The sequence below is a fragment of the Drosophila obscura genome, unplaced genomic scaffold (assembly GCF_018151105.1).
Source record: "Drosophila obscura isolate BZ-5 IFL unplaced genomic scaffold, ASM1815110v1 contig_109, whole genome shotgun sequence".
NCBI lineage: Eukaryota > Metazoa > Arthropoda > Insecta > Diptera > Drosophilidae > Drosophila > Drosophila obscura.
The window spans coordinates 892,648-919,390 of record NW_024542690.1 but is presented as its reverse complement, the minus strand read 5'-3'; the positions used below and the strand labels follow the sequence as shown (position 1 = coordinate 919,390).

Below are 26,743 nucleotides of genomic sequence, written 5' to 3'. Positions count from 1 at the left end.
CAATATACCCCTTAACTCTTTGAGTACGGGTCTAAAATCCTGGCAACGTCATTTTGAAACAAAAAACGTCGTGATTTTGATAAAACTTTATATAATAATAGAACTCAACACCATTTTTCCGCTTCAAACCAAACCCACTTTTTTTGATAGACTTGGGGCTTTAAAAAAGCTTAAAAAAGCTTGCTTTTTTTTCATACTTTTTAAAATGTTTGGACATTTTTTTTGTTTAAGAGAAATCCATTATACGACCTTGAGTACGTCGATTTTTTATAAAAACATTACAAAGAGAAATTGTCTTATTTTTTTTTAGGATTGCTGGGATTATAAAAATAAAAAAAAACACAATTTTAACTTTAAAAAAAAATTGTTTCATACAAATTTATTTAACATATGCAGTATTAATCAATTTCGTCTGGTGTATTTCCAGTTATGCCAGATAATAATTTTTTGGTAAATTCACGTAGCTGTAACGGATCCTCATTGTTAAAATCATCCATCACCGATTGCATTTGATCTTTAAGGCCATCTGCTATGGAGGTTGTTATACGATCTTTAAAAAAATTTGTTATAGGGCTTAAAATAATTCCTGTCAGCTGTCTTATCAACCGAGCCTGGTCCAATTGAACATGAATATTACTGTTAATTCAAAAGAAATAAATAAGAAATATTATATTATTTAAGTGGGTCAAGGATGTGTTTAAATTTGCACTGTAATTATTATACATATCTAAGTTCCGAATTACCTGAATTCCATTATCCGAAAATCGTGAAGATGCAGCTTGGAGTTGATGACATTTACAGCTAACTCAGCATATACGACTGTATTATCCAATGAACCCATTACTTTGCCGTATCCTTCAATTGCCATCAGTTTAAGGAAAAAGTTGTATTCGAACTGTGAATTAAAAAAAAAAATAAACTATTACAAACTACTGAATTTTTAAAAATTTCCTGAATTTTAATTTGTAGGTAAATAATGAAAATGCTTTTTGCAACAGAAAATCACCTGTTCTTTTAATATAGATAATGTGATACTTATCTACCACAAGAACAGGTGATCACTTTCATTAGACAACGAACATATAATATGTACATCTGTAAATACATACGTATGACCATACGTACCATGTAAACATACTTTCAAATTCAAAAATAAATTATCATACAAAGATTCGTTTTTGCCTATAATTGATAATTAAATTTCTTAACGGGAAACAAGGTACCAGATACTGGTACCATGTGGTTACTAAACAGATACTTTTTTTTAGCTAGGCTTTTGATTCAGTGAATCATACTCTGCTATCTCACAAGCTGCCTTGAATAGGTTTCCCAACAAATCTTCTTAACTGGATATCACGACGATGTTGTCAAATTTTACCTCAGGAGTAACACAGGGAATTCATTTCTGCACTAATTTTATTTGTGAGTGACCTTCTTCAAGTTATAACACACTCTACTGCACCAATAAATGCTCTTCACTCTGAACCTTTCCAAATACATACTTATGACATTTTACAGTCGCGCTCCACACTTTGTCTCATACTTTATAGGAAATCATGTCCTGGATCAAATTTCGAGTTAAAATAACCTTGGAATCCTCTTTGATCACAAACTGTGTCTAAAACGCTGTACGTCTGCTTGGTTCGCCCGAATGTAGAATATTGTTCTTGTGAGTGGAGTCCACAATACAAGGAGCAACAGACCATTGTCGAATTGGTCAAAAAACTATTTTTAATATTTACCCTACGTAATTTCAACTGCGATAGAATCTGTTGATAGAATCTTGCCACCTTACCAATCTAGGCTATAACTCTTAATTCTACCTTCATTGCGCCATCGCAGAATATATGATGGTGTAATGTTTATACACAAGCTCCTTACTGGAGATTTTGGACTCACAATCACTTCTGGGCCAGACTGACTTTTCCGTTCGCCTTAGACCCGGGGTCGGCACGGCCCCTTTCTAGTGTGCTTAGGAAAAGGCGCTGCCACTCACGTATAAGTGTATTACAGTAGTTGGCACCAATATAATGATCAGTTTTGACTGCTGTATACGCACAGAATCGCAATGCAAAACATTTGATTGTGTGCGTGCCGACCACTGCCTTAGACCTATCCGTAACTTTAATCCGTTTAGTTTACCCTTCTGCAGGTCGAATTAAGCTCAACACGATCATTTTAGAATTGTACGTCTGAAATATCCCTTAAAATTATAGCCTCATTACTTACAATCTTCTTATTTTTATACCCGTACTCAAACAGAGTTAAGGGGTATACATATTGTATTTGTGGTAAAAGTGGATGTGTGCAACGCAGAGAAGGAAACGTCTCCGACCACATAAAGTATATATATATTCTTGATCAGCATCAATAGCCGAGTCGATATAGCCATGTCTGTCTGTCCGTCTTGTTGAGCGCATATATCTCAGAGACTATAAGAGCTAGGGCAACCAAATTTGGTTTCCAGACTCATGTGATATCACATCATACTACAAGTGTATTTTAAAATTTCGTCCCGCCCCCTTCCGCCACCACAAAGGCCACAAATCTGTGGCAGGACAATTTTAAAGATACGATAAAACTGAAACCGCAGTATCAAAGAGAATGACCATATCTACCAGATTGCCGAATCTGATTCAGGTCGGATCATAATTATAGCCAGAATGAAGAAATTAATTTTCAGTTTCAGCAAGAGACCCGCTACTCATTCTCTTTCTTGCACGCAGACTCTGCCTTTCAGTGCGCGTGTGCCGCTAGCGGAGAAGATGTAGAATATACATGGTACATGTATAATCTACATCTTAGATGTAGCAAAAAAAATTTGAAATATAGAAATTTTTTAAATTCTACATAAATCATAAGCTCACAAATTTATATACTGACTGCTTACGGGTATACAAGTAGAGTCGGGTCCAAAGAAGCGACTCCTTCTCGTTAATTATTGGTTTTATTTTTTTCTTATAATTTTAATCATTTTATATCTACATGTAAATAAATACTGCTCCACCGATTAAAACGTCTTTCAATTCAAAAATACCCCAATAAATAATGAAAATCTATTCGAAAAATAATGCTAAATTATATAAATTTATCCATTAAAATACAAATAATCACATACATATGTAGGTAAATAAATCATATATTCATATAAACGAAACTAATCATACTTTTCTAAATTTGTTTAAAGCAATATTGAAAATAAGATTGGGGCATGCACAGTCGATGATAATTTATTTTTGATTTATTTTCTTCTGCCCTGTTAACAGAACAATTTAGCAATTAGGATTAATATTGATGTATAAAAAGATTTTCATTTCGGCTAAAAAAATTAGTCCGATTTGAAAACGGAAAAATTTTGAGTTTTGCGAAAGCCGGATCAGCACACTTTCCGTTTTTAAAAGTAAATGGAAAGATTTTGCGAATGTGAACATGTCTGTTTGCATACATTTTGTTACATGCCAACTAAATCGATAGTAGAGATCGGAGCGGGCCTGGCTTGCTGTCCCGCGGGCCTCTTCATGAAAACTGCAGACTTCGTTCCTCATAATCGAGTTTGGAACGTGCGGGCTTCATGCGTAAGCTAAAAGCCCGAAAGGCCGTACTCAGAATCTGATACTCTAATATTAAAAAAAAAACATTACGTTAACAAGAAAATTGTACCACCTTTCACAGGATTTCTTATTCATGGTAATAGATTGGATATACCTCAAGATTTAGCGAATCAAAGTTGAAGTTTTCGAACATTTTTACAAAATCTGCAACAATGGCCTTAAAAAAAAAATTTCGTTTGTTATGGTTTTACTTTCAAACATGAACTTTTTAGTGGAATCTATTTTACCAAAATAAACTTCTAATCAATACTTTCAAAATATTGAAAAAAATACCGCACAAAAATCATTAAATTTGCATTTGAAAGCTTAATATTTCCCAGCTGAAGCTTAAAGCGTTCAGATATACTTTATAAATGCATTTATCAGCTTTTCAGAATAGCAAAATTCATTACAACCAAATTTAGGATACTTAAGTAATGTGAAAAAGAATCGCAACTTACAAACAAACAAAAATACCAGTTTTTTGTATTCTTTAAACTGAACTTCTGCGAGATGTGAATATAAAAATTTAGCGCTTTGCGTACATACATATTTATATATGTATGTATGTATTTACCCTACCGATCAATAGAGCAATCGAAAGATCTGTCAGGCGTGTTATTTATTAAATTACCATTATTAAAGCCTAGTACTCAGATCGAAAAACTGTTTGCCAGCAAACGAATGTCATATATTCTTCGAGCAGCCAGTGTGTGACCAGAGGTGTGCACTGCATACCGAACGGTTACTCTGCTCAGACAGCTGCTTGGTTTTGTTTAAAGTTAATAAAATGCACTTCTTCAGCTGGGGCCGCTCTTCCCCAGCCATATCCTGGGCTCCCCAATATTTTATTGGCAAGGTAATGTGTCTGACTATCAGCAGAAGCAGATGGCGACGCCTCCCGTGCCGGACAAGTGTTTTGAAAACAATATATGTTTTATATTTATGAAATTTAATACAAATAATAAATTATAATATCCATATAATTGTCATTCATATAATACTGCATTAGCTAGATTCTATTTTTCTTCATTATTAAAATATTTCATTTGGTTTTTTGTTCTCTTATTGCAATGTTTGCTTCGTGTTGGCTGGCAAATTATATCAAATTGATATCTTTTTCGAGGTGGGTAGAAACATACCAAAAAAACAAGCATATACCTTATACTTTTCCAGTATATACCGACCTTTTTGTTTTTTGATCTGATTACTGCCTTCCGTACAGAGCCTAGAAAACAGTTTTTGCCGTAAAACATTTCTTATCGGTTTCATACGAATATCAACCCTGATTCTGTTCGCGAGGTGTTTTTTTCGATCTGAGTACTAGGCTTAAAACGTAACTCTCTGTCCTCTGTAAAATCGAGTGAGCATTGCATTATAAGTCTTTATAAACAGACGACTGGATCCTTTTTATTTACTTTCTTCTGGCTGTAATGCTCTGTGTTCATGGTAGTAGCAGCAAAAGCTGCCAGTGGTCCTTCATTATCTGGTTAGCCATATTTTGAACTTGGCTTCTTATTTTTCAATTAGTAGACACGAATATTCGTTTTCGCTTTTGTGGGCGGTATGGAGTAGCAAAAATTTAAAAATAAATTGGATATGAAAATGTAGTGTAATGTCACACGTACACATCTTACTCGGCAGCTTACTGGGATGCTTCCTTTTGTGTTTTTTAAACCTCTGGTCATAATATCTCAGCGAGGGTATGAGAAACAACACTAGATATGTATATATACATTTATCCATATGTATATGCATTTGTATATACGTATGTATACTATACACTCACTATGCACGTCATTTAGGGCAATTACATTTGAGGTAAATTTCCCTATAAATTTAAATGTATTTCTTTAAAATGGTTCAAAGCGAGATTTTAACAAGCATGCAGTTGTACATGAGCACATGTACAGCAGTTCATATAAGTTTTTGCCTTTTTAGGTAACTTGGCCGGGGACAATCATCAAATGGCTGTGATCTTGAAATATGCTAGCGCCTCGAAAAGACCATACACTCGGCTGTGTACCGGTATGCCTGTTTTTAAAGAGCATACTAATTTGTAATTACAACGTCATAATGAATACCATTTCAATTTAGATTAATTTTAAAATACATAGAATACTTAAACCAACCATTTTTGAACATTAAAAGATTGGAAAAAATTATCCAATTGATCAACAACCGGGAAATATATTAATTTTTACATAAACCTATAATGATAAACAAAATGAATGTGACTACAAAAAATTGAAAACCGAGTTGAGTGTCTCACGTCTCAGCCACCTATTGACAGGTCATGGCTTTATCCACCTTTATTTAGGGTACGAATACTGGAGAGCAAGACATATTTCAGTCAGCGCAGCACAGCGTGGAATGTATGTCCAAGATATTATTAAAAATAATTTTGCATTTTAAGTCTTGGATATTAGCGATTAGATATCTGGCAATCCAACAATCTAAATCTACAATCTACAGACATGCGATTTCGAAAAACATACATAACTTGAATTATGAGAATATTAATTTTCACGTGCAATTTGAAACAGCGAGTTTCAGGATGAGCGATACACGCTAAACCGTCTATGACCCTACATCAAAATTATATTCGAAGATACAGGGATACGGCCCTGCACATGTATAAAATACATATATCGAAATGTAAGGTCCTAAAACTTCTAGTTCTTGCTCACCTGAAGTTTATTTATTTTTAGATAAAATCTGCTCAGGAACGATTTGCCTTCATACGTCATAAACGCGTCCCCATGTCGCGCTATACCATAAAGGTTGTAGACTATCCCATTAGTCAAATGGAGACCCGCTTCATAGGTGATGAACAGAGGTTTCTGTATTCAAAAAGTTTAGAATTTGATTAGTGCTTTCAGGCTACTAAAATATTTACTTTGCTTGTTTTAAACTTACTATTGATATACTCTCTTTCATGTCGGGCAACTGCAAATGTTCTATGCCTAGCTTTTGCAGATGCAAAAGGACCATTGGTGTTACAACATCAACCTCTTCGTTGATATTAGTCCAGCCGATATCTTCATCTTCATTACTCGCATTCTTTGAAATATCGTGCGACCTTTTGGCATTAATGTAAAAAGTTTCATTTCGTATAGTATCACAATTAAAATAATTCAGTAAATTAGCCACTGCCCATAGGAATAACATACATTTACTTTCGACGTCCCATTACAATTCTTTGTCTTACAACCACTGGCAACTCGTGTGGAGTAAGTAAGTATTTATATTTATAAATATTACGTGCCAATATGCCATAGATATTAACTAAACAAAAATTAAGGTATTGGAGATAATATTGTAAAAATACCCCGAAAAAAATCTAAGTCATACATTTTTATGTATGCACAATGTACATATGTTTTACAATGGAGCAGATATAAGGAGATCCGATGTACAGATCGGTGAAACCAATCCAATCATATACTATATACCTCTTTTGATGAACTCCACTTGGTAATCAAATCATGTTTCTCTCTTTTTTACTTAATCACGTATAGTTTCAATTAAAGAAAAGAGCTTGGGGATGTGGATGAACACAAATAAAGATCTGTGGAGGCTTTCTCCCGTGCAATGTATCCAATACATTATAATAACTCCATAATCAAATTATAATCTTTTCCAATGATTTGAGATTGTTGAAATCGGCCAAAAGTTACTTAACTGCAAGAGTTCTAATATTTTATATATTTTGAAAATAGTCGGAGATGACTTCACGGACTCTATTAACATGTCATCCTTTTCAAGAAAATAAAAGTAGATAGAGTACCCCACAGGTCGGCAGGTAATAGCGTGCTTTACAAAAATATTACTAAAAAATACTGGCATCTAAAAAGTTTTAATGAAATGTATCTTCAAAACTATTTTGGGCTGGTCGGATCTAAAACCTTTTAAGCACCTATTCTTTTCTTATAACACAGTTGATTAAATATGATGTATTCTTGTCTTGATGATGTCAAAATACTTAAATGTGTAATTTTGATGAATATTTTAAATTACCTGAATGAATTTTGCTGCTTAGCTTCATCCCGTGGCGTAACAACATCAACCAAAGCCGCCATGAACGTAATGCACATTATAAGTCTAACCACATACATTTTAATAAATCGGCGAGGCTTTTTTCAGTCTGCTTTGCTGTTGCTTATATTGATCAGCTCAATTATTATTATTTTTGCTTCTTCTACTTTGCGATAGCAATCCGAGGTCAATATGTAGCTGACACTGGCACCTTAAGCAGTTTTATATAAGAAGTCTATAAGTACATATGGATGTAACGTGACATCATATACGAACTTTGTGCTATAAGTATATCAAAGCGATTGTATTGTAGATACAAGTATGACAGATCATGGAAGAATTTTTAAGAATTATTAATTCTATTGGCTCGTCATACGCGAAATTAAAATGCACGCACATTCAAATCACTGTCCAAGCACATTATTCTTCAATATGCCTGCACATATGTATGTAAGTACATATATGTGTGTATTTATTTAAATGAAATAATATTATATTCATATTTATCTGTACATACAATTCATATTTTTAGTACTACATACATGTTTCACATAAAATGAACAATTCCCCAAAACTTTGGGTCACTCTAACGCGGACACCTCTCTCACGAACACAAACACAGCGCCACACAGGCACAGCTACCGTAATTATTTGCTTCCTATTTAGTGAACATGTGCCTATCAAAGCAAAGCACTTTATAAATTATTGCCCACTCCAGCGTACAAGCAAACCTGAAAATTCAGCTCACCCGTTGACGGATACCGATACCTTTCGTGCGAGCGGTTGAATCGAAACTACTGTTGAAATGTGCGAGCGAAAACAATCAGAGCCGTTGACGCTGTCAACCGCACAAGCGTCATAAATTACACTGTTGCCTTGATCTTGTTAAGTTTTCGAACTATGGAAAAATCTCAGTGCAATTTTGTAGTAAACCACCTTTAGTGTAAGTCATTTCTTTTAAGACGTCTCACTTGTGTGCGTGTGTGGTTGGGCTATTGGCAAATACGAGTAGAACTGATAAAAGGCTTTCACGGAATTAATTCCCAATTGCAGCGTTTGGTAGGGCAACAATGCAAAGCCGGTAAGTCGTACTACCTATAATTTAATCGTACTTTATTTGCTTTCGCCGAGAACCATCGGCATCACTTTGACAAATTGGGCTCATGATATTTTTTCATAAGGTTTTTTATTGTTGTATGTGGACTCCATAAATTATTTTTTTATTAATTCACATACTTTTTATTCTCGCCCAGAGAATTATTCTTTGGAAAGAAGAATATGGACCTGCCTTTATTGATGAGTGTACATAAGTACATATGTATGCAGCATTTAAGGTTGCTTATTAATTAAGTAGAAAAAGATGAACAGATCAGCACTCTCCCGAGGGGGCAGCCCCTCATAAGGCTAGAAGGGCAGAATGAATTAGCATGTCCCAGGCTAGAGATGACATTTGCGGGGTGTGCCTGCGTGAACCTAGTACAATATTAACATAAAATCTTTCGGAACGTATTTTTCGAGGCAGGTCTTCATATACACACAAAAGTTCACCATTAACTGCTAAGCAACACCGAAAAAGAGAGATGGCACGAAGGCAGGAGAGAATGGCAAAGAATATTGATTAAATATTGATTTTTCAAAATCTAAGTTATCCCCAAAGTTGTTTTTAGTGGTCGGAAATGGGCAAGACTATAATTTGAAATACACTTGATTCTGTGTGATATCACAGGACTGATACCAATCACTCTAACTGTCATAAGTTCTGAGATACAGCCGTCAATCAGGACCCATATCGACTAGGCTATTGACGTTGATGGAGAAAAGTGTTACTCGTAAACATACTGTATGGGACGTAAAGGTTTCCTTTTGGCTGTAGCAAAAGTATCTTTAGACGAATGTCTATGAGTAACCGGTTAAAATAAGCTAGATTATTTGGGAACCAAGAATAAATATAATGATAATTGTATATAATTATAGAATTTATATTAAAAATGTTTAGATGTGTATAAACAGTACATATACATAAAAATGTCTGCTTTATATTATGCTTATTTCGTTTCTTTGGAGAAAAATTATTATATTTATACTACCACAACGGGCTTATCGTTTCGAAGATATTCTCCAAAGTTTTTGTCATCCACAAGTTCCGGGTCGAAATCGTTTATTATCTTGGCTAGTGCAGGATTATCCAACATAGTTGTGTGATTTCCTTCAATTACTTTAAGTACCACTTTACCAGATGTCAGCTGTGAAACACAATAGTCTTCATCGATGTCTTGAAGAGAAACCTCTGCTGGACGGACTAGAGTTATGGGCGATTTAAGGTTCTTGATGCTGTCCAAATCAAATGTGGCTGCCATTTTAACCCTTCGAAACATGGCTCCTACCATTGTAGCAGCGTACTCTTTGCTATATACTTTCTGCTTTTCCACATATTCCATGAACAGTGTCATTTTTTCTTTAAGACTGTTGATCTTGTGGAAAGCCGAAGTAGTCGACTCTTGATGGAATATCTTGCTGACGATTCTTGTTAAAAGAAGGTCATAGAGGTCGTTATCCGAAAAGTTTTCGCCTAAGTGAAGATTAGTAAGTCGTTTTAGGAAATGCGGTGCTCCGTCCAACAGCATAATATGTCCACGGAAGCCAGCGTTCTCCAGTAGCTCCGCAAGCTTAAGGGCCACAAAAGTACCATATGAGTATCCAATGATATAAAATGGTTCTGTCGGCTTCAAAATGGACTTGACCCGCTACAAGACGCCAAAAGAGAACATTTGATAGTTGATGTATTATGTACAATAATAGTTTAACTCACTTCTAAGCTTTGCTCAGCTATTTCTTGAACAGTCTCCAGGCTGGCAAACTGATGTAGCTGTAGGACTACGGCTCTGCTTTGTAAATTCGATCCAATACGGTACCACGCCTGACCCGCAGTCCCCTCTAGCCCAGGAATTATTATATTTGGTGGAAAACTCTGTTTTGAAGGAGCTGCTGAAGTGTTCAGTGGAAGCATTACTTGATGGCAATGAGCTTCGTCGCCCAAGTTTCGAAGAAGCATGTCCATGCCTAAAAGTTTACTATCTGATGCGAAAATCATTTTTATATCATCAGTATTCTCTCTCTCCCTAGCTTCGACGAACTCCTGCAGCTTCTGGAATGTTAGCGATCGTAGGTCTTGTGGCGACAAAACCAGCTCGAAGTCACGCTCGAGGGTTTGTTTGATTTCGACTGCCATTAACGAGTCCATGCCCATCTCTGACAATGTTGTGCCCAGCGATACCGATTTCAAATCTCGAATGCTCATGATATTCATAACCGCATCTATAACACTTTCGTTCCCAGAACGTCCAGAACGTTTCTCCGCGACGACCATACTTGCAACGATTGGTGATTCGGCACTTAATAAGTTGTCAAGCTCTTGCAGACATGATGAAATTCTTTGCTGAAGGGTTCCTCCAATTTCCATGTCAATTTTGTCCTCGGCCATGTCCGCCACTAGTCCCACCTCGCCAACAGCACCCCACTGGATAGCTTTACCGGGCAACCCATCTCTATGGCGACATTCAATTATGCGTTCCATTATAGAATTGGCCATTCCATAATTTGTTTGACCGGCATTTCCACGGCCACAGGACACACTTGAAAACACCACAAAATGTTCCAGTTCTGGGCAAAATGCCCGCGATAACGTATCCAGATGTTTTGTTGCTATCGCTTTAGGCGAAAAGCTCTCCGCAAATTGGTCCATACTTTGGTTTGAGAAAATGGCGTCACGCAGCAATACAGCAAGGTTGAAAATACCACCTACAGGACCCAGTTTAGAAGCTTCTGACAGCAACTTTTGACAGCCTTCGATGGTCGATATATCGGCCGTGTTAACCACAACTTCGCAACCGTAAGTCTTCCAAAGCCTGTTAAATGGATTGAGAACAAATAGTGTATTCTCAGAAATTGTATAAGAACCAGCAAGAAAAAAAGACATTTTCGGCGCGCCGAAGTTTTAGACCCAGGGTATAGATAGGGCGTATAGGGCCAGATCCGAATGTTTCCGCATATTTCATCCGATTTAAATTTTTTTTATTTTTATTTATTTTGTGGATATCTCCGTATAAGAAAGTATGTTCCGATTGTTCCAATGGCAACCATTTGATTAGTTACTTTTTCTTCGGAGTTATTTATCAACCATTAAAAGCATTATTTCCATCTATGGTGTACAGAAAGACTTGATTTTCGACCGATGGACATATGTCTGAACATACTGACTGAAGTAAATAGAAGGCTCTACGCAGAGTTTCAGGCATATGGATTCCAAATTGAGAGACTTTTTATCCATAACAGACAGACGGACGGACAGACACACATGGCTATATCGATTAAGGTTAGATTACGCATAGTTTATGGGGTCGAATAAACGTGATAGCCCATTGCTATGGTATAATGAACCAAAATATTGACTTACGCGATTCGGTATGACTGATAGTCCTTCGTTATACCGCGACTGGAGCTGAGTATGAGCTTTCGAGCACCACGCAGGGCCATCCAGTCAGCCAACTCCATTCCAAAGCCTCCCAGGCCGCCCGGAATGACGTAGGATAAGTTTGGCTTAAAGTAGATTTGGCTCATCACACGCACCGGTAAGGTAGCTGGATTATCGGGTGTATCCCGAACTTGGATTACTACTTTTCCGATGTGCTTTCCACCTATTAGGTGCCTAAATGCCTGTTCAATTTCGTGAGCCGGGAACACTCGGACTGGCAATGGCTGAATAATACCTTTAGAAATATCCGCATCAATCAGACTTTTCAAGTGCTGTCAAAGTGCATTAATATATAAATATCTTTGTAATAACAATAATGTAAAGTTAATTACCCAAATGTCTTCTTCGGGAGCCACGAGAAGACTGTCTGCCAACACAGCATGAAAAGTGATTTCCTTCAAAAAGCATCCCATGCCAAGCTTGCTGTCGTTAGCCATATCGAATTTGCCAATCTCTAAAAAGTGACCCGACTTTCCAAGGCAACGCACCGAGGCAAGAAGCTTGTCTTCTGATAAGGAGTTCAGCACAAAATCCACGCCCTTGCCATCCGTCTCACGCTGGACCATCAGCTCAAAGGAAGTGTCCCGTGAGTTGCCAATGTTTCCCTCTGAAATTTAGTTTATACGACAAGGTCGATTGGTTAATTATTCCATTAATAAAGTCGCACCTTGGTTGTACCTTTCAGTTGGGGGAATGTATCCAGTAGAAATTGTTTCTTTTGAGGAGTACTGCAGGTTGTAAATACTTCCAAGTTGTACGCCAATGCTACTCGAATCGCGGCCAGTCCAATGCCCCCGGTTCCGGCATGTATAAGTATGCTTTTTCCTTTCCTTATGTCACTCACCATAAAGAACGCATAGTAAACGGTTATATATACCACTGGAACGGTGGCTGCCTCTTTCAGTGACCAGTGATCGGGAATATCCCAAATAAGCTTTGACGGCTTCTCCACGTAAGAGGCAACGCCACCTTTAACAACCATACTCATTATACGCCGACCCGTTACTGTGTTAATCCCGGAATACTCGAAGCCCAGGACACAATTCTGGTCTATTCGACTGGAGCCATATAGCTCAACGGCCAAGCGACCCGTTGCCAGCATAACATCTCTAAAGTTGAGCGAAGAGTACGCAATTTTGATCATGCAGTCTTGTGGATCCAGGGGGCCCTTAAGCCAGCGGAGGGTTGACAAATCTCCACGTTGAGTCACATTGCCATAGATGTGATCCAATCTGGTCATCGGGTTATCCGTCTTCGGCAGTTTCAAGTGCCTTAAACTACCCCAATTGCCCTAAGTTTCGAAAAAAAATAAAGTATTTTATTGATAATTGTCTATCGCCCGTGTGCCAAGAATAACTTACATTGCGATAAATGTTAATTGCCAATCCGAGCGAGTGTTGAGCTGCATAGAACGGATCTGTTAAATTGAACGCAGGAGCCGTTTTGTCCGAAATAAAGAAGCATTTAACCAAGTTGCCGTCTGGCTCCTTGCGCAAGCAGTTCACCAACCCAATGAGTCCATTGAGCTCTTCATTGAATGAATACAAAACAACAGGTGTCTTTGAGCTAAGCGCAGACTGAATCGGAGCTATCCACTTAAACGTTTCATCGTTTTCGGACACTTTCACAACCACAGGTTCTATTTGCAGGTTCTTTGGTACCTTCTGGAGGAGAACAAATGTCTCCTCCTCGCTCTCAATGGGAAGTATTGTAATCGTCCGGAATTGATCGGACACTTCTAAAGGTACTTTATCGATGTTCGACTGGGCTCTGATTAGTAGGTATCCACTGTCTGTGAGCACGTTTTTGGCAGTTTCAATAACTTCCCTGTTTCGATCCCCGCAGACACCACCACAAACAACGAAATGGCAATTCGATTGCGTGGCCAAGTTTCCATTTTCAATATGAATGCCTGGAATGTCGTCCACCTTTCTAGATGTCAAAAACATGTAGTCTCCCGTAATTACTGGTAGGTCCTCGATAGATTCCAGGAATTCATTTAAAATGGTGTTTTTGCCACTTGTATCTACTTCGACCAACTTCATTTTTAATGAAGCGTTACTTTCTAGGGCCAATTGCACACAAATTCGAGCAGCATTTGCCAACGATACAGCTGGAGACGGCAAGAAAGGAAGAAATTCATATTTCTCCAGGATGGGAATTCCGGGTGGTCTGCGTCTTTGAACGGGACTGGCATGAAGACCGACTAGTTCAATGCCACCCGCGATAATCCGATCGTACTTTCGATCCACATATACGTCGAAAAAGCGATTCTCAGGATCCATTTTGGTCAGTAGGGCAAAGTGGTGCAGGCCATTTATTCTGAGTTTTCGAATTTTTGTTGGCAGCAGAAGAGTCCGTGAATCAGTTCCCAGAATCTGAATTTGCAACATCGCATCCATGAAAGTTACCCAATTATAATTCCACTCCACCTGTCCGTACAAACCATCCGAACGGGCCTTGTGAACTGCCTTGAATTCTCCATTATAATGATATCCACGTAGTCTCAGTTCCTTGTAGAAGTCCTTTTTGGACACCATGGGAAACTCTGATTCCTTCTGGAAATGACATACCTCAGGTATGGTGCGACTTACAATCTCTCTTATTATACCGGTAACAACCAAACTACCGGCTTCTGTTATCTAAGTGGTAAATAGATTGTATGTACATTAGTATGTATAAGTCATGTCTCTACATTGGTGTATTCGTTCGATTGTATACACTTACCTCAAAGTTTCCGGTTCCGTAGTGGATCATTACGTTTAATTCCACTTCGCTATTTACTGACATATTCGTCGCTCTCAAGAAGCGCACGTCTTCGAACTCAACTGGTACATCCATATAGCTTGGACCATGATACATAAGAGAAAATGTTTCCCAAACGTACTGCAGGTAACATGTAGCTGGTACCAACACTTTTCCATCGATAACATGCCCGCTCATGAACTCCTCGTTGTCACTAGCTAAATTAATTGGAAATATGCGCTCCCCACTGGACTTCGTTTTCATATTTTCATACTTTGTCACAAACCAATCTTCACTGTGATCCCAACGGATGAGTGAGCTGATGCTAGGTGTAGCCCGCGACACAGGGAAGTCAATTTTTGTATACAAATTAGAAACCGGAACCATTAATCCATTTTGGTGTGTTCTAAGGAAAAACAAAAAACAAAAAATGCAACGTACATAATTTAGAATAAATTTATGAACTGTCGTTAATTTTCTTGATACGTACTTTCCCAGCGCAGACAAAAAGAACAGGGCGTTGTTCTTGTTTCCCCTTTTCGTTAGTGGAATATGTACACCACTTGGCATGGATTGCTTCAGAATAGCGCCCAACAAGCCATGCGGTGCAATTTCAATAGTCAAGGCATTTTTTGGGAGCAACGCAAAGGTTTCTTCAAAAAGTACACTGCTCAGCAAATTATTACTATGGTACTCAGCGGAGCACAGCTTGCGCTCAGGATGGTCCCATTCGCTTTTGGGAACACTAGTGCTTAGCCACTTATCTGTTCTCGTTTTTGGATGGGGCACAGTTTCTTTCAGATACTTCAGCAGTGCGGGTCCCATGTGGGCAATGTATTTCGAATGATAAGCGATATTGGAGCAGGGCACTTCTTTGGCAAATATACTCTTCGCTTTTAATTCATCTACGAAACGGGTCACATCGTCGACTGGTCCGGAGATGGTGCAAGAGTCCGGACCATTGTGACAGGCCACTTCAATGGATTCAGGCAGCATGTGCAGAATTGCCTTGTAGCCAATGCCGACTGCTGCCATGGAGCCCATAATTTTTTCCACGTCCACACTCACTCTGCCGCGGTAATAGGCGGCTAGTATCATTTGCTGTTGGGTGAGACCCCCGTCGGCATATGCGCAGCCCAGCTCTCCCACAGAATGCCCGATAATGAAGTCTGGCTCCAAGTTTAGGGAACGCAAGACATCAGTTAAGCCGATTTGCACCGCCGCTATACCCACGAAGGAGTGCAAAATATTTTGGAAAATTGTCGGATCGTTGGATGTTAATATGTGAATGAGGTCAACTCCTTTCGGCTTCAGAGTCTGATGGCATATTTCTATTGATTCACGGAAACGGGGTATTACCATAAGCGACGCACCCATTTCGGGCCACTGCGAGCCCATTCCGCTATACACCCAGACTATGGGGCGCTGCAGGCCAGTGTAGTGTTGTACATCTCTGACCAATGCTTTTGCAGGGGCTTCACCTTGCTTCTCAAATATTGCGTAGCCACGGAAGACCATGCCCGACACGTCGCTCTCTTGAATGTTTTGAAGTAATCCAATAAATTCCGCATCCAGCGGTTTTTTCTCCACAGCGTTAAAAATCTCGTTGACGGCCTCTTCTGTTCTTCCTGCCCAGGTGAGAATTCGTGGTATATCATCGTCTGGCAGGCCGAAATTGGTCTTCGACTTTGGATAAGCTTGTAAAAGAGCGTGAGCATTGGCCCCTCCAAATCCAAAGGAGTTTACGCCGATACATGGCTTTGGTAGTGGGGTGACGTCTTTAACAACAATCAATCGCCCCTCGGCCAAGGGTGCAATTACAGATTTAACCTCTGTAAAGTTTATGTTTGGTGCTATGAAACCAGTTTCGAAAGCTAAACAGGCTTTTACCAACGAGCAGATACCTGAAGCTGCTTCCGAATGCCCAACATTTGATTTTACGGATCCCACCAATAAAGGCTCTTGTCTCTGGCAACAGAGAACATTGTCAATCGCTTTGCACTCCTCTGGATCTCCCACAACAGTGCCTGTACTGTGAGCCTCCAAATAGCCCAAGTCATTTGGTGTAACGTCAATCTCCTTGTAAAATTCGGCGAGCAATTTTTCCTGCATTTTTCCCGACGGATAGGTAATACCCTCTGGTTTGTATCCATCACAGTTCGTTTTTGAATAAATAACACTTGCATAAACGCGTTTAGCATCTCGTTTCCGTTGCAGAAAAAGGCAGTTAATCGTTTCTGATCGTGTGTAACCGCTAGCATCTTTATCGAAAGGACGGCAAAAGCCGTCTGGGGCCAGAACACCGAGTCTGAAATATCACACTGTTATCCACATTGGATCCAGGCAAAATCTCTTACTCACCTCGCAAACTGAAGGGTTACAAAAGGATGAAGAAGTAAGTTTGATCCGCCTATGATGGCGGCATCAATTTCTCCGTTTCGAAGGGCGCTAAAAGCGTTGTCTAAGGCATACATGGAACTGGAACAAGCTGTATCTAGTAAAAATGAAGGGCCCTCCAACCCTAGGGAGTACGAAATCCTATTAGCCATCATGGCCCGACTACAGCCAGTAATTCCAAAGCCGCCAGATGAAACCTTTTCGTAAAACCATGTTTTCTCCGATTCCGATATACAGGATCCAACGTATACTCCTGTTTTCGAGCCACGAAGACTCTTGGGGTTTATGCCTGAATCTATGACAGCTTCGTAAGCGGCTTCGATAAGGATACGAGTTTGGGGGTCCATTGTATGTGCCTGCTTAAAGTGCACTCCAAAGAAAGTAGCATCAAACTTTTCGATGTCAGTAATTTTTCCTGAGCGCTTTGGTATTTCTGGATTAAAGTGACGCCAACGACGCTCATCGTCGTCCACCATATCAATCTAGAATGTAGAATTAATCCATACCATGAGAATGCGAATATATATGTATGTACAATGAAAGTTTTCTTTTCCTATCCTGATTTAGAACTGCCGGGAATCGATTCATAGATTTAGTCTTGAATCTTATGAATCTTAAGAACGGAGCAGTCGGCACTCCGTCTTAAGGACTTCCTATACTCTGATGAAGCGCCAAAGGAAAGTGGTCGAGTTTTATGATGTGTGAAAAATACAATATAATCATAATAAAATAGGTGTCAAAAAACTGAAAATTTCTTAAGTCAAATACTTTGATAAAATCAATTCGAAATCAATGTTATCTCGTGGTTTTTTCTTGTGTTTTTAATATTTCCACTTATTTGAATATATTTTCACATGTGCACAATGTAACCCATATTTTTCATGCAAAGAAATGAAGATCTTTCCGATATACATATAAAGAAGAGAATCCATATTAAAGTTATAGCATATATTTTCATATTTTTAGTCACTTTTTTTGCATTTTTAATTCATGATTAATTAGTTATTTAATATGGGTGCCAACCTTGTTATAAAGCTTGTATTCATATTCCGATATGTTACGACAGTTTGGAAATTTTCCAGCCATTCCGGAGATCACTATATCATCGCCGTCTGAATCAGGACGGATTCTGGAATATTTCTTCTCATTTCTTTCAGTAGACATATTTTTGTTGGCCTTCACTTTTTTCAGTATTATTTTCTCAAAAATTCGTTCACTTTTCTCAATTACGAATTAGGGAATATATTATTTTTAGCTTCCGTCAGAATAGTAATATAACAAGAAGGTATTCTCGGATTGCGAAACAAATTGCAACTAGGCACACGATATTCCCCCATGCCGCTTTTATACGTACTCGCCATAAAGTCGTTCCCATTACAAATTCCAAAAGAAATAAATGGTAAATAATTTGACCACAAACACACCAAAGTAATTAAAGTCAATGAAATGTATAAGTAGGCAGTTCATTTTCTCTTGTACCGGGATTGCAAGGGCTGGTTAATTTAAATTTCAGGAACGACTAATTAACAAATCATGCCTACGCCAATTCTTAGTACATCGTATTGTTAAATCGATTTATATCGTAAATGGACCATCTAACTCTCTAAAGGCTGATTCAAAGGTGCTGTTATCACTATTTGTATTACTACCTATACATGTACAAGTCTGACTATAAATCGTTTGAGTGATATTCAAGAAACAAAACTGGATACATTTTTAATATGTGGTAGTTTTTAACTACATATATAATTTCACAATACAAAATATAGATTTTTCATTCTTGAGTTATACAAAGCAAAGTGAAAGTAGTTAAGAGCGAATTAAATTATGCAGTCGTTGCCATTGGATTATTTAGCAGACGAACAATGCACTCAACTGGAAATAGATTGTAAGTACATTGTAATACAATACATCCAATGGCAATGTTAATGAACTTCAAAGCGTATTGCTTAATTTTAATGAACTGCTAAATGCGAATCAATAGGCCGTTGATTGAACTTGCTTGATAATATATCTGTATATGTTTGTGTCAGCATGTATATACATTGTAAATACATACATACATACCATATGCATGCATATGTATTAGGCTGGGCCAAAATTTGGCCAACAAAATTTTTTTTTTTTCAAGTGGACACCCCCCAATTCTGTTCTTTGTTATTTAATACAAGTTTTTCAAATTTTTAGTTTAATGTTTGTGGGTTGCTACCACGAAAAGGAAAATACAAACTTTTGGGTAAATATACATTAAAAACGAGAAGGAACGTGAGTCGCTTCTGGGGACGCGACTCTACTTATACCCGTACTCAGTCAGTATATACATTTTTGAGCATAAGATTTTTAAGAATTTTAGAATTAAAAAAAAAAATTTACATCTTACATTTTTTTGCTATATCTGCTATCTACATCTACAATGTATATTTCACATCTAACATGTAGATTAAAGATGTACCATTTAGATTCTACATCTCGTCCGCTAGGGGTTGCTCGCGCACTGAACGCGGCAGAGTGTGCGAGCGAGAAAGAGAAGCAGTAGCGTCAGCAGCGCTGGAGAAGGAGAGGGAACCAACAGAAAATTTCTTCATTCTGGCTATATTTATGATCCGATCTGATTCAGATTAGGCAATCTGGTAGATATGGGCATTTTCTACGATACTGCGTTTTTAGTTTTATCGTATCTTTAAAATTGTGCCTGTCACAGATTTTCGTCCTTTGTGGGGGCGGAAGGGGGCGGGGCGAAATTCTGAAATACACTTGTAGCAGTGTGATATCACATAAGTCTGGAAACCAAATTTGGTTTCTCTAGCTCTTATAGTCTCTGAGATCCAGGCGCTCATCGAGACGGACAGACGGACAGACGGACGGACGGACGGACGGACGGACGGACAGACAGACAGACATGGCTATATCGACTCGGCTATTGATGCTGATCAAGAATATATATACTTTATGGGGTCGGAAAATTTTCCTTCTCTGCGTTACACACATCCACTTTTACCACAAATCTAATATACCCCTTAACTCTTTTTTGAGTACGGGTATAAAAATTGAATTCGTCGGTTTTTTCAAATAATATTGAAACTTAGAAACTATTTCATATTGATAATAAGGTATTTTTATTTTTTAAGTTACTGTTAAAAAATTAACGATTGGTGAAAATCAAGAAGTTCAGCTGAGGTTGATATATATATATTTAGTTAACTAGTTCGTAAAAACTTGTGCAGGTTTTTTACTGCCAATAACTGATTAATGACGATATGAGTGGTATCAATATATATGCAATAGATTTCACCAATTATCCAACTCATTCAGCAATAATTTTTTTTTTAATTTTCTTGATTAAAATTTTTTTTTAAGTTCGGTAGCAACCTCTACAAAATAAAAAAATAAAAACATGTAAATTACTATTAAATCCAAGGTAACAAAACAAGGAAGTGTCCCGTTTGAATTTCGAAAAAAAAAATGTTTGGCCCAGCCTAATATGTACATATGTACATCTAAATACATATTTACAAGTCTGTGACAAAAGCAATCAAGTGATAGTGTTTCATTGGATTAATTCGACGTAATGGATCATTAATGGCAGATTTGATAAAGATAAAGAACACATCAACCGACAAGAACTCATACGTGAGTATATGTACATTGTACATATGTATAAATATAGACATGTATAGTTGATTCCCGTAGAGGTGCAACGAATCCAAGAGGAACAAACAGAAAGAGTGGGGTGTGGGTGGGGGGCTAACTGGAACCGACTTATTGTGTATCAAGTACATACATACATATGTAGCTTATGATGTTGCGGAGATGCCTGAAGAGTATAAAGACGGGACATTATTTTCAATATACTTATGTAGGTACATATGTATGTATATATACGTTGTATATACATACTCGCATTTATTTATATACGTATGTATGAAGCATTTCTTTACTTATTTCTATCACATAATCGTATGTCCAAAGCATATACATAATTTACACTAAACACTCTTTTGATGTAATTATGTATTTCTGGCAGTGAAAATTGTTGCAAAGTGTAAATGTATGTACGTATATGTATGTAAACATATACATATGTATACATATATCTATAATTTACAAGTCTGTATACATATATGTATTTATTTTAGCAGGCACAGCTATCGCTTTATGCAAGATGCTAACTACGGCAGTCATTGGTAGAATGTGTATAACGAAAAGAATAAACAGAATGCAGAATACAAGTATAAATAACATACGTATTGTTATACGATTATTTGCATTGCGTAATGTCATGCATATATGTATATATGTACATGTGTATGTATGTGCATACATATGCACATATGATTGTAAATAATAATGAGAGGGGACCATTGTCTGCTTAGTTCTATTTAAAAGCATTCTAAAGCAGTCTAAAGGAAAATCTTAGGATAATAAATACTAGATATTAGATCTTGTCTTGAGCTAGTGATTGAACATAAAAAGGTGGTGGTAAAGGGGTTGGGAAACCAATTACTTGCTCAATTAAGGGAAATTCCTAGGGGGTCTAGGCTACGCTTGAAGCATTGGCTGACAATTCCCGTATCCTTCCGTCTCGTTTGGTCCGGGGAGGGGGAACGGGAGGATTGTCCACATCTACACCTTTGGAACTGTTGGCAACCTTAGCCCCAAAACCAAGCGATTCAAGAGGTTTGAAGATTCTGTTGTGGACAGCGTTTTCCAAAGACGCGTTATTTTTGGTATTATTTCTAAAGTTCTGCGAAAAAGAGTTCCTACACTCCTTGAAATTACAAATGTTTCGTCTATAAAAGTACCAAATGGCAAAGGCACAAGCTACTACGCCCAGAGTAACTACTAGCACTAATAAAAGGGAATAATTAAATGCAGTTTCTTCTGAATCATATTCATCAGTCGTCGGTCGCTTCGTGCTAGATCGTGTAGGTGTTGGGTGTACTGGTCGAATAGGCCGCATAGGAGGTCGTGCATCCAGGGTTATAGCGATATCTGAACACGAACGAAATTCCTCCTGGGGACCGCAACCAACTGCACCATTGCCATCGTTGCACATGCCCCAATTATTCCCAGCAACGTAGCGCCACTGCAGAACGCATTGATTACATGTCAATTCTGTGAAAACCCAGAATGTGGGCACAACAGATGTTTTTCATTATTGTACGACGAATTTGTACATAAGAAACTCACCAGGTAAGCGCGCTTTGATTTCGTATATGCGACTTCCATTTCGAGGATAGAAGCGGGTGTCCATGTCTGCTTGACTTGGCTGCGCGGGAGATCCACCAAGTATATGAAGGATATTTTTATCTAGGCATGTCTGCTTAGCACCCGGATCATCACATAACCGAAACTCAAAATACCTAGACAAGAAATAAAATATTTATGATGTTGCATAGTTGTAAAAGTAATCCACGTCTATCGTACCCCATGTGGCTGGCAGTTAATTCCACCCGAATTGTCATCTCGGATGCTGGCAAATAACTTCGTACAATCACGCCTTGCCCCCACTGACCACCGTTTTCATGAGGCCGTGGCTCTGGCATGTCCCACGCATCTCCACATTCACCGCACTTTCCGCCATTTCGCTTCCATTGTCGTGTAAACCCGCCGCAATAAAGTTCATGGTCATTGTAGTCTGGCGGCGTTTGGAATCCATAGCGCCACGCCGATGCCCTGCTTGGCGGTTCAATCAGCCTTCCGTGACCGTCGCAGGAACGAATAAGAAAAAAAGGAGCATAAAGTAGTAAAGCCCACAGTTTAGGCCGAGCAGGTCGTGGCATTTGCTGTAAAAGTATAAATATGCATTGAAAAATAATATTTCAATCAGAATAACGTCAGGAAACAACAAAAATTAAGCCATAACTGATAACTGATATTGGGACGCTCGATCTATCAGGGCATTGAAGTTCGTTGCATACCAGGTTTTTTATTTTATTGCAGATTTTCGTTAATCACGACATATACAACTCAATTTTGAAAATAACTATTTCGTTCTCAGACGTCAGTAGCTCAAAGATTACTCTACGAGTACAACTTTGCATGAAACATTAATGTGTTCTGAGTTTTGTAAGTATTGATAGACTATCTTTATGAGTGAGTAACCTGGACGAAGCGATGTTAATGCTCCATACGATAAATATACTATATGAATGTTCTTTCATATGTATGCACTTCATAATTCGGATATGATTTCCTCTGAGCAGTGCAATCACCTGGTCGAAATTATAAAAATTTCCGCTATTACACCTTAACAACAATATCAGTTCCCCTCCCGAAAGAATATAAGAACTGGTTTTTTTGGGATTAAGAAACAGTCGGAAGTGTTAAAGTATTGCCATCGACTCCACACCATTTTAAACATGCGCGAAATCACGTCTTTTTTTATTGTCCATATTCACAAAACAAATTCAAAAACAAATAATATCCCGCTCATAATAATACGGCACGATACGGAAAATCGATACAGGCAAATCGGTAAATATGTAAACGCTATATATAATCCGCCCAATGCGGTGTCTGGTTTCTCTAAAGCCCTTCGTATCACATCTCTTTATCAATTTGGGCGTGCAAACATTTTAACACAAACTTAATGTGCGTGTGGGTATGACGAAAGTTTGCACATTTATTTTTGTACAAAGAGATACGAGTTTTGCCACTAAGAATTTCATTTCGTTTTTTTGGCAACAAAAATTCAACTCATCAGAACTTGTTTCTTTCTTTGTGTATATGATAATTTTAAACCAGATCTGGCAACCAAATAAAAACCAACTAAAATGAATTCTCTTTCCATTTTTACTTTCACCCATGCATCACAATCAAAAAACTGTGTGGATGTCTGTTTCACACTTGATCCACAACCGAAAGAGTATTATGTATCTAATTTTAATACAAACATACTCGTACTTTATGTTTCAAATTGAATGAGGAAAAGTTACGATAAAATATTAGTATTTAAACGAGATTTTCTCTTATTCTTGATTGAATCTCGGCTCAGATCGCAAAAAACGTTTCACTAGTCTTTCACTCGCTTGACAAAAAACACAGCGGTTTACTTTCCCGTTACCAACTTAATACTGAAATAAGTTTCTCACCGCTGTCTTTTTCGGCTCTTCGTTTGCAGCGAAGCAAAGATACGAAGACGTATAAATGAAGTCTTCTTCTTATCCGACAACATTGTATACTTAATACCAGTTGGATACAGGTACCAAAATCGACTTAATTTAAGCGGACACTTTCAACGAAACGGGTAAAATCTTAACAATAAAATAATGTAGAGTAATAGATTTGTATAGATAGATATAGATTTGTAGATATTGTATACTATGTAATAATAATAATATCGGATCTTGACTACCAATATTGGTAAAACTGAGTCTTTGCTTTTCAGAAATTACCATTACATTCGACCTCTCCGCAAACTTGTTATCATTAAAAAAAAAACTGGTTTGGAGAAATTGTGCACGCAACTGATGAGCAGTGTGCGGAGTGTGGCTTTGTCGTTGGCCTGAACTTCGTAGGAGTTTCAAGACGAATTGTGCCTGACACATTGGGACTGGTCATGGTTGGGAACGCAAGTGATGATATAAACCAATATGCAGCCATGGGGAGGGCTTTTATTTTTGTTACATATGTAGGTAAGGTACAGACTAGAGATGTGCGCGGGCAGGGCACTGAGCAACATGGCACGAAACGACAATTTTCCAACATGCCCCAAATCGACCAGCGCACAGGCCAGAACGGCTTATCATGATTTTTCATTAAAAATACACCACTACAGAGAAGGCAGCATTTTTGCATTTTAAAAATCGTCTGAAAGGCTAGCAACGGAAATAAATTTTAGTTCAAATACTGCAATACTGTTTTCCCCTGTTGGACACTCTTTTTGTGTTTTCTTTATTTGAACAGGAGCTGGTGTTACTACGTCCAGTCTAGTCAGTGTATCTGTTTATATTTTCCTCTTTCTTATAATACTTTTTATGAGGGTATTAACATAAACATTACCGTCTAGTCATTTGCTTTAATCAGATGCTAAAAATAATTTATAGACAGGTAAATGTTCTTTCTTGAGTTCTAATTTCATATTATGTTACTCCCTAAAGTTTTCTACAGTTAGGGTAGTAAATAGCATATAAGGAATCTATGGTATAGTATACTCGTAGTAGTAGTATAAAATGTGTATAAACTATTTCCAATTGGATATGCCACTAACTTTCTCAGCTCTCTTTCCCAGTGATCCGCATTCACATATGTGCCATAATGTAGGATTCTACAGTAATGCGAATCTGTTTGCTCTCAATCGACACAAGAGCCTTGCCTTCAGTGGTGTAATAAGACATTAGATAAGCATTGAGTACGCTAGGTCTGGTTATGGTCTTGCTAACCAATAGAAAATGTTTAAGCTACAATATCTACTGACGCAACCGATGGTTATGTAACCGTCCTCCCGTTTCCCAGTCGCCGAATCTGAGATTTTAAAATATTGCTCTGGTTTATGGTCCCTCAGTAGGCCATAAATTGGATGCAAATGTTTGGTGTAATTTTTACGTATGACTTGATAAGGGAAGATGTAGCTGTCGCTATTAGCTCGACTTGAAACTTTACAGGATGGTTCCTCCCGGATGAACTATTCCTTGGATAAACTGCTTAGGGTTCAGTCCAAACAATTTCAGATCAGCCGTTTATCTATAGATTTTTTTGAGCGATACACAAAATACTGCTGCTTCCTGTGCCTATGGGATAGTAGACCTAAAAGTGAGCATTACTCAAGAAAACTCTGGCCAAAACGGGGGGAAAATACAGTGGAAAATTACAACATCCAAAATGCAGCTCTCGTGAATTTGGAAGACGTTATTTTACCACCATTACACATTAAAGCATAGTATCCAGCGACGCGGAATCGAAAAATTCCTGTCAAACTCCATATAAAAAAAACTGTGACAGGAATGTTTCTTTTACGTATTCCTGGAGTGTGTATCCAGCAACACGAGCGGAATCCACAGATTTATATCGATAGTTGCCTATCGGGACCGTGTGTGGACTGAGAGAACAGCTGATACCCAGCTCAAGAATATATACATAACAATTCTTCCTGAAGTGAATGGTGCAAGATGTAGGCATAACTGTCTGCAAAACCAAAAAGAGAGATGCAAATTATTCTTTTTTGTTTTGCAACAATATATGCCGCCACCAACACAATCACTTCATCATCAGAGTGCATTTTTTTCCTTTTTTAATTTTAGCAGAATTTTACAGTTGCCTCTGTTTACAAAATACAGCTGATTCATCAACCCTGTTTTAGCTATGTTCCACACCCTCACGGAATAACTAGCAAATTCCTTGCCGCAATTTTCCGCGGTGCTGGAGACAGGCCTTAAGCTGGGACTAATGAAACATTTTGTTAAAGCACTGGATAAGAAAGGTGAATCGATGAGTTACCTAA

At 37.9% G+C, this 26,743-nt stretch overlaps 3 protein-coding genes across 9 annotated transcripts; all 3 read right to left on the bottom strand.

The window, feature by feature from the left end:
- Positions 1 to 366: 366 nt before the first annotated feature.
- Positions 367 to 8,479, bottom strand: LOC111068962. Of its 5 annotated transcripts, none has more exons than XM_022358782.2 (6): positions 8,377 to 8,479; positions 7,611 to 7,910; positions 6,510 to 6,672; positions 6,281 to 6,433; positions 744 to 895; positions 367 to 636 (listed from the first exon to the last, which is right to left on the bottom strand). In XM_022358782.2, exons 2-6 carry the CDS (start codon positions 7,706 to 7,708, stop codon positions 399 to 401), a joined length of 804 nt encoding a protein of 267 aa, XP_022214474.1. In that variant the 5' UTR covers positions 7,709 to 7,910; positions 8,377 to 8,479; the 3' UTR covers positions 367 to 398. The 5 variants fall into 5 exon arrangements, with proteins under 5 accessions (XP_022214474.1, XP_022214475.1, XP_022214477.1 ...); XM_022358783.2 differs by having other exon boundaries at positions 8,352 to 8,415; XM_022358785.2 differs by having other exon boundaries at positions 8,360 to 8,410.
- Positions 8,480 to 9,591: 1,112 nt separating this feature from the next.
- On the bottom strand, positions 9,592 to 18,621 carry LOC111068957 (fatty acid synthase). Its single transcript, XM_022358773.2, has 10 exons — positions 18,325 to 18,621; positions 17,266 to 17,783; positions 15,395 to 17,212; positions 14,887 to 15,310; positions 13,521 to 14,801; positions 12,838 to 13,450; positions 12,492 to 12,766; positions 12,082 to 12,431; positions 10,438 to 11,533; positions 9,592 to 10,372 (listed from the first exon to the last, which is right to left on the bottom strand). The coding sequence occupies exons 1-10, from the start codon at positions 18,463 to 18,465 to the stop codon at positions 9,707 to 9,709; spliced, it is 7,182 nt and encodes a 2,393-aa protein (XP_022214465.2). The 5' UTR covers positions 18,466 to 18,621; the 3' UTR covers positions 9,592 to 9,706.
- Positions 18,622 to 20,744: 2,123 nt separating this feature from the next.
- On the bottom strand, positions 20,745 to 24,411 carry LOC111068961. 3 transcript variants are annotated; one of them, XM_022358780.2, is made up of 4 exons: positions 24,396 to 24,411; positions 22,729 to 23,087; positions 22,492 to 22,664; positions 20,745 to 22,416 (listed from the first exon to the last, which is right to left on the bottom strand). In XM_022358780.2, the coding sequence occupies exons 2-4, from the start codon at positions 23,082 to 23,084 to the stop codon at positions 21,836 to 21,838; spliced, it is 1,110 nt and encodes a 369-aa protein (XP_022214472.1). In that variant the 5' UTR covers positions 23,085 to 23,087; positions 24,396 to 24,411; the 3' UTR covers positions 20,745 to 21,835. The 3 variants fall into 3 exon arrangements, with proteins under 3 accessions (XP_022214472.1, XP_022214471.1, XP_022214470.1); XM_022358779.2 differs by lacking the exon at positions 24,396 to 24,411 and adding an exon at positions 24,202 to 24,357; XM_022358778.2 differs by lacking the exon at positions 24,396 to 24,411 and adding an exon at positions 24,208 to 24,357.
- Positions 24,412 to 26,743: the final 2,332 nt, after the last annotated feature.